This window comes from Bidens hawaiensis, unplaced genomic scaffold (assembly GCF_021521415.1).
Source record: "Bidens hawaiensis isolate Kalapana, Puna unplaced genomic scaffold, B.hawaiensis_p1.1 tig00018993_1, whole genome shotgun sequence".
NCBI lineage: Eukaryota > Viridiplantae > Streptophyta > Magnoliopsida > Asterales > Asteraceae > Bidens > Bidens hawaiensis.
Window position 1 is genome coordinate 76,608 of NW_027492888.1, and position 7,900 is coordinate 84,507.

A 7,900-nucleotide genomic window follows, 5' to 3' on the forward strand; every position below is an offset into this window, starting at 1 on the left:
ATAACGTTAAAATTAGTGCAATTTTACTTTTGCCCACCCGAGGGTTCACACATATATACATTATAAGCGCGTACCGCAAGCATGGCGTAATAATATAATATGTTATATACACTAAATAATTAACCTTAGATTTTTATACCAAATGAATAATTGAACACAGAGCATATCCTTACAAACCAAAATTAAGCAGTCGGCGCACAAATTGTCACATCCCAGACCACGGCCTAGGCGTATGACACATATGTTGATACCACAATTGTAATTTAATGAAAATCAGAGGTTTACAACGGAAATAATAATTACATTATATTTAAGTGGTTTCCAAAAGACGAGGTATAAAATTCTTGCCAAGGTTTACAAAAGAAATATTTACTTGTTTAAGGTTAATATTACATCTATTAATAGTTTTAACAAAATAAGTTTTATCCGAGCCATCGGATAACAAAGCACTTCGAGCATTCCAAACTCCTATTCTTGATTACCTGCAAAATGTTTAGAAAATACGTCAGCAACACATGCTGGTGAATAAGTTGACGCATAAAATATTTTCTTTACTTGATTATCCCTCAAGACATAACTTAGGTCCGGCTCATCGTGGCTTAGGAATAACCAAGCTTTAAAAACAAAACACAATTATAAACTTAAGTTCTACACAAGACACCCCAACAAACACCGCATCGTTCGACATTACTTAGGTACCATCAGTATACACATGATCACCCTCACTCGGACGTTAGGTCCGACCCATCGTGACGGAGGCTCATGACCAGGTGTGGCGCGGTGTGCCCACCGACTTTTTACCATATTTGTAAGGATCCTAACAAACGTACACGACAACCTGAGGGCTAGCGATTACTTTTGTTTATAATGTTTTAGAGATAAGTAATCTCATGTAATCAATTTATTTGACACGTTTAATACAAGTTTATAAAGTTGGGCGTATTCACCTTTTCTTGAAAAGATCAGCTTCAATACACTGATCAGTCTTTCCTTTCTTTGTTATCTCGCACCTCTAGTACGAGTATAACCTTTTATTAGTACCGGATCTTTAATCCGGCTTAAGACCTTTAGTCTCGTTTGTTTAATCTTTACCTTGATTATATTTTCCTTTTAAACCCTTAGTTTAAATAAACTTTCTTTTCTTTTACAAGTTACACCTTTAGTCTTACTTATCTTACTTTTCTTTAAACACTGCGTTTCTTCTTTTTGAAGAAACATATACTTTTCTTTTCTTTATTATTAAGAATAATAATACTAAACTTAAATAACATTTATAACAAAGAATACTTTATATATACCTTTCTTTCTTTTATATTTCTTTGTTATGTTTTCTTTTATTTATTCGAGGTTCGAGTATATCATTTACTTAGGCTTTTAAGCTTTTTTAATATTTTATTATTATTTTAATCGAGCATTATGCCTACCTTGCTTTGCTTATAATAACCCTAGAAACTTGGGCAGCACTTTGACGCCTTTACGTTTCCTTAAGCTTCCTTGATCAATCACCCTTTGGCATGCAAATCGAGGCACACCAATCTTCACGACTTGTTGGCACGTTCTTTGAGGCAAACCGTCGGCTCGTCTCCTTGATGGCACCAACTTCAAAACGATATCGTCGGTACTTCGGGGTATCGTAGGTTTAGGCACGAATTACGAGGTATGTCGTGGCACGTTTTACGAGGTGATTTCTAGTGAGAGAGAGTACGTTTTTAAAGAGAGAATAGTGATATCAAATTTTGGTGTGAGAAGTGAGAAGCTTGAGCTACTATTTATAGGCAAAATCTGGTGACCCATCATGATACGTGATGGTTCCAAGAACACGCGTTGCGTATCACGACATAGGGTGTTGACTCACCAGGTAGGTTTGCCACGTGGTGACACGTGACGGACGCAGTGCCACATGGCGAGACATAGTGCCACCTGTTGACACGTGGCGGCGCGTGTCTCGCTGTCAGAGAGGGTCATCGCGATACGCAATGACTTTGGTTCTATGGCCGTCCCGTATCGCGATCGGCCATGAAGTCAGATTTTTCTTTTTTTTTTGGTCTTTTTACTTTGAAACTTGTCATTTTTAACCCGATATTTTCATAATGTTACACAAATCCTTCTCCGGTTCTCCCAATCTGGATCTCAGGTAGTCCAGTGGTTTCCCTCCACATCTTCGGTAGTCGCAGCCTTCGATTCTCCATTCTACCTCTCCACATCTCTGACAGTTCGACCCCACGCAGTTGCAGCGGTGACACCGGTATTAACATGTTCGTGTCTTATCGTGTATCAATGGTATTAACAGTTTCTTGTTCGGGATACATGCATACGATAAATTTATATGTCGTGTACAGGTACACATATTTCGTGCACGTGTCTTATCAGGTAGGGGTATACGACAGTTCAGATTTTGTCTGTTATGGCTCTATTCATCTTTTGTTACTCCGATTTCGTTTATTATGGCTCCAATTCTTCAACCTGTTGTCGGGTTCAATTTTGTAAACCCTTGGCGACGGCGATGGCGGAGGCTGGTGACTCTTGGTTGTCTATGATTGTGTTAAAAGTAAGTGGTGATGTTATCCATTGCCGTGCTCCGATTACCTTACCACTGTTGTCGGGTTCCATTTCGGAACCCTAGGCAGCGGTGGTGGCGGAGGTAAGACGATGATGATATGTATCTGATTCGGTGAGTTGTGTTCGCTGCACAATACAACATTTGTTTGTTGAGATGCCTAGACTTTTATGAGTTTGTTGTTGATTCTTTTGGGTGACTGTGGTTTGGTGGCCGTGAAATCCCCAAATTGTTACATATCTAATCATATTGCAATTTCTTTGATTGGATATGGTAGCATTCATCAACTGGTGAAATTGATATTTCCATTTTCGTGAATTAAGATCACTGTTTGTGTGTTCGCTTTGGTGTTGTACGCAGCCTAGGCTGTGAGATGGTGGTCACCTACTTGGCGTGGAAACCTCGGTTGCAGGCGTGGCGCCACTGAACCATAGTTTGTTGGCAATGGCAATGAGGAATTGTATATCTGAGCCTCTTTGTTTTGTAACGGCTATGATGATCTAAATATCTGAGTCGATCGGTTTTATTTTGTTCTTGGTTTTTATAACATATTGGGCTTTAGAACATCAATTACGTTACATTGTAGATCATATTGTTGCAAATTGTGAACTTTTGGGCGAAATTGTTAAGTATTTGTACTTTCTGTGTTATATGTATGCAATATGGTTGATTAATAAAATTGTTTTCTTTTTGCATTATACTCTTTTAATAAAGAGTTACATAGACCTTGAATTACTATCATTTTTAAGGCATGAAGATAAAAATTGAGAAGATTCGACTGACTCTCGATCACAAAAACTTGAGTTTCAACTATAGTTTTATAAGCGGGGGTCGAAATACTAATTAAATTTAAATATTAGATAAGAAAGAAAAGAAAAACTTTCTCCATGTAGGAAAGTTCATTGAATAAAAGTGGAAATGTCTGTCTATCTGTAATATTATTATTTATTATTAATAGTAATAATATTATTATTATTATCATTATGATATTTTGATTTGCAGCAGCCCACATCACCACCACCGCGTTCTTCTTCTTCTTCTTCTTCTTCTTCTCTTTTGACTCCAACCTCCGTTTACCTTCCACCGCCAGTCAACCAATCCAATCCAAACAAACCCTAATCAACTCAATCACTACTCACACAGCTTCCAATTCCATGACTTAATAAACATCTCCCAAATGCATCACCTAACTCAATTTCTCGTCATCAACTCCCGCAAGAAGCACAACAAGAAGCATCCACCAAAGCCAAGGCTAGAGCGCGTAAACGCACGGAAGAACATCGACTACGACCTCCCCACAACCTCCCATTCCTACTCAACCGACGAGGTTTACTCACGCCGCTCATCGGCCGTCCGAGGCACGCACTCACTTGACGTCATACCTACCAGCTTCCGGATCGACGGCAGTGATGACGGACAGCTGGATGTTGTTTACCGTAGCTTAGGGTTACACAGTGCTGAAGATTTAGGGATTCCGGTTGATTCATGGCAAGCGAGTAAGATCCGGTCCAGTTCCGACCTTATTCCGGTTCAAATTAGGCTTTCCGATTTTCAACCGGAAGAAAATAATAATAATAATAATAATAATAATAATAATAATAATAATATATCGGATGATGTTGTTAGGGTTAGGGTTAGTGGTGGTAACAGAGTTGGGAACGGGATTAAAGGCGTACGGCCACCGGTTCTATCGCCTCCTTTGTCGTTGATTCCGCAGCAGTTTGATGGTGGAGGCGAATGGGATGTTGTTAGGAGCTTCGCTGCTACTCGTGAAGGTTTTAGTTTGTCTGATGAGGAGGAAGTTGATTTGGAGAATGTTAGTACGATGGTTGAACGGGCTACGCTTTCGGCGTCGTGTTCGTTTACAACTTCTAATGATGATGACTCGTCTAGTACCACCACGGAGCCTCAAGTTGTGTCGCCGGATGGGGTTGGGTGTACGATATCCGCGAATGGAAGGTTTAGGCATATTACTATTACGCATTGGCAGAGGGGTGATTTGTTGGGGCGCGGGTCGTTTGGGTCGGTTTATGAAGGCATTTGCGAGTAAGAATAGTGTGTAATTGTCCGTTTAATGGATTATAGTGTTATTAACATAACCAATAACTTTTTAACTGTCGTATTGCTTCTCTCTTGCAGTGGTGGATATTTTATCGCTGTAAAGGAAGTTTCTTTGCTTGATCAAGGTGAACAGGGAAGACAGAGTGTTTTCCAGCTTGAACAGGTAAGTGCTTTAAACATCTAAATTTGTGTTTAACGGTTTATGATTAGTGATATGATATTTGTTTATCCTTCCAGGAAATTTCTCTTTTAAGCCGGTTTGAACATGATAACATAGTGCGATATTATGGGACTGATAAGGTATTGCTTTTAAGCTTTCACTTTGACCTCGATTATTACAAAATCTGTCTACAAATTGTTATATGTTTAAGATAGCTTTGTACTGCCAGTGTGATTTATTTTTAAACATTGTGTGTGTTTCAGGATGAATCGAAGCTGTATATATTTCTTGAGCTTGTAACAAAAGGTTCTCTTTTAAGTCTCTATCAGAGATATCATCTTCAAGATTGTCAAGTTTCTTCATACACACGCCAGATCTTACATGGTCTGAAGTATCTGCATGACCGCTGTGTGGTTCACAGGTGCGGTAGAACACAACTAGTTTTAGCCAGAAATAGTATTAGCATGAGTTATATTTTGTACTTTATAGTTTCATAGATGCTAAAGGGTTTAGCATCCCGCTACTTGCGGGTCTCTAAGATCAAGTTCTCTTGCTTCTTTTTCAGGGATATAAAATGTGCAAACATATTGGTTGATGCTAATGGCTCAGTGAAACTTGCAGATTTTGGGCTGGCAAAGGTTCCTACACTCTTCACTTATTAAGTTATGTTTTGTTGTTAAATAGATCTCTGGAATTCTTATGATTAAACCTTTCCCCATCTTATATAGGCAACAACGCTCAATGATGTGAAGTCTTGCAAGGGAACTGCATTTTGGATGGCTCCTGAGGTATGCCTCATTACACACACACACACACACATCTCAACTGGGGAGTATTCATAACTGTGAATATCCAAATTAGATCATTGTGGAGAACTGGTCATTTTGATTGCTAGATGATATGCGACATACCTATTACTCGATTAGGTTTTATTATTATTTTGTGCTGTTTCCAGGACATTCTTCAAATATCCAATTAAATCTAAAACACTAGGGATTGAAGATAACAGTAGATTTGATGACAGAAGCACAAAACAAATGTAGAAAACCAAATCTAAAGTTTTATCTTAAGTAAATCTATTGTCATTACATGGGTATAACAAATTTGTGTTCTTGTAGTTACATATGTTACTTGATAAATACTTCAAACGATGTATGTTTTGAGCTTTCTGTGACCTGTTCATAACATAAATACATAATTGTCAATTGCAATTTATGTCATCTTTTTTATGGAAGTTTGGGAGCTTATATGTGTAAGGCTATGCGTAGTGGAGGGGCTACAAATTGGGGCGAATTGCGACATGTGGCGCCCAGTCAGCAAGGGGTGAGAATTTGTTTTTGAGGTGTAATGGTGTTATGGTTTAATATATATATACAACACACACAAACAATATAATAATAAAAAGGAAAGGAAGAACGGCAAGAAGGAGATGTCGCCCCGCCCCTTTTTGCCCAAAAAGCGCCCGGGGGGGGGGGTCCACCACCTTGTCGCCCCAACCTTCGCCCCACTACGTTTGGCCTAATATAAAGAAAAACATTGACTTGACCTTATCATCTTTAAGAAACAAGTTATAACACAAGATTATTCTGTCAATAAAATGGCCAACTAGTCACTTAGGATTCTGGGACCACACATAACGCAGTCTCATATGTCAATTCATTTTTTATAAACGTCTCTTCCATAGTTATGTTTTAATTATGTCAAAATTACAAAATACGCAGTAGTTTTTTTACTAGGTTCTGCACTCTTCAAAGGATCTTTTCTTTTCAGTTGTTAGATGTTTTAAGGTGTTAATTTCTTATAATGAGTCAAATGAAAATTTCAGGTTGTTAATTTGAAAAATAAGGGGTATGGACTTGCAGCAGACATATGGAGCCTTGGTTGTACTGTCTTGGAGATGTTGACACATAGGATTCCATATGCCCCAATGGAATGTGTACGTACTCTCTTTCGTATTTCCATATTGTTTTTTTTCTTCTGTAAAGATAGTTTATTGGCTTATTTGGTCAGACACCTGCTAATTTCCCCCCTTTTTCTGACCATTGGTTGATGCTCCGAAATGATGTTTTCCACCTTGGTAAAAAATGCATTTGGTTGTATAATATTGAGCAAATATTGTTATGATGAACAGATGGCTGCATTATTTAGAATTGGAAATGGTATTCCTCCACCCATTCCGGATAGCCTTTCAAGAGAAGCAAAAGATTTCATATCTCAGTGCTTTCATATTAATCCAGCAGATCGACCGACTGCTAGTCAGCTTCTGAACCATCCATTCGTTAGAACACCACTTCCTTCTGGTTTAATTTCATGAACAATAATGAGGTAAATACTTTCCCATTTCAAAGACTATCTGTATACCTGTACTTATGTATATCTATATCTAGGTGATAAGTTTATCAGTATATTTCACACTTAGTTTCCAACATATCTTTCAATGCCTTTCTGTGACAGTTGCGACAGCAAGTCCTTTGGCCGTATTTTCTGGTCTCAGGACATATTTCTGCATTGGGGTCTATCTTTGGAGGTATATCTCTTGATTTTGTGAGGAGTCCTCGTCCTCTAGCATCGTTGTTTAGTTTGTAAGTTAATTCTTTTGATTGGATGATAATATGCTTGTTAAATGTATTAATGTAGTCTAAAATGTAAAAAGAATGGCAGTAAGATTATGTTTGGTCACAATCATCACATGATGATTAAGAAGCATTATTTTGTAAATTATACCAATCTCCATCATCCAACTTGTTATGACTCAGACATCGACGATACAGTGATATTTTTACTACTTTTTTGAGCGATAATATATTTGCTTTCACTGGCCCTTGAAGCATGATGTGCAAGTGGTTTTGTTATTTGCTACATCTCTAGCATAGGAACTTTGGAGGTATATCTCCAAAGTTGTTTGTGAGACGAGTGTGTATGTATGAAGGTAATGTAGTTCTTGGAAGTTTATACTGTATATATGTAGAATGTAACTTCTGGCTGGTTTTGTATCAGTTCTTTACCCATAGTCATACTAAAAACCATCTAATGGCGAATTTAATGTGAATTATACTTGGAATTAGTTTTGGTGCATTGACACTTGGTGGAGTATTAGGACCATAAAGCTGAAGGTGTATAAT

The 7,900-nt window shown here is 37.9% G+C and overlaps 1 protein-coding gene across 1 annotated transcript; it reads left to right on the plus strand.

Moving 5' to 3' along the window:
- Window positions 1–3,518: 3,518 nt before the first annotated feature.
- On the plus strand, window positions 3,519–7,650 carry LOC143557512 (mitogen-activated protein kinase kinase kinase 1-like). Its single transcript, XM_077046572.1, has 9 exons — window positions 3,519–4,603; window positions 4,697–4,781; window positions 4,856–4,918; window positions 5,042–5,199; window positions 5,344–5,416; window positions 5,507–5,566; window positions 6,604–6,714; window positions 6,910–7,103; window positions 7,233–7,650. The coding sequence occupies exons 1-8, from the start codon at window positions 3,735–3,737 to the stop codon at window positions 7,090–7,092; spliced, it is 1,602 nt and encodes a 533-aa protein (XP_076902687.1). The 5' UTR covers window positions 3,519–3,734; the 3' UTR covers window positions 7,093–7,103; window positions 7,233–7,650.
- Window positions 7,651–7,900: the final 250 nt, after the last annotated feature.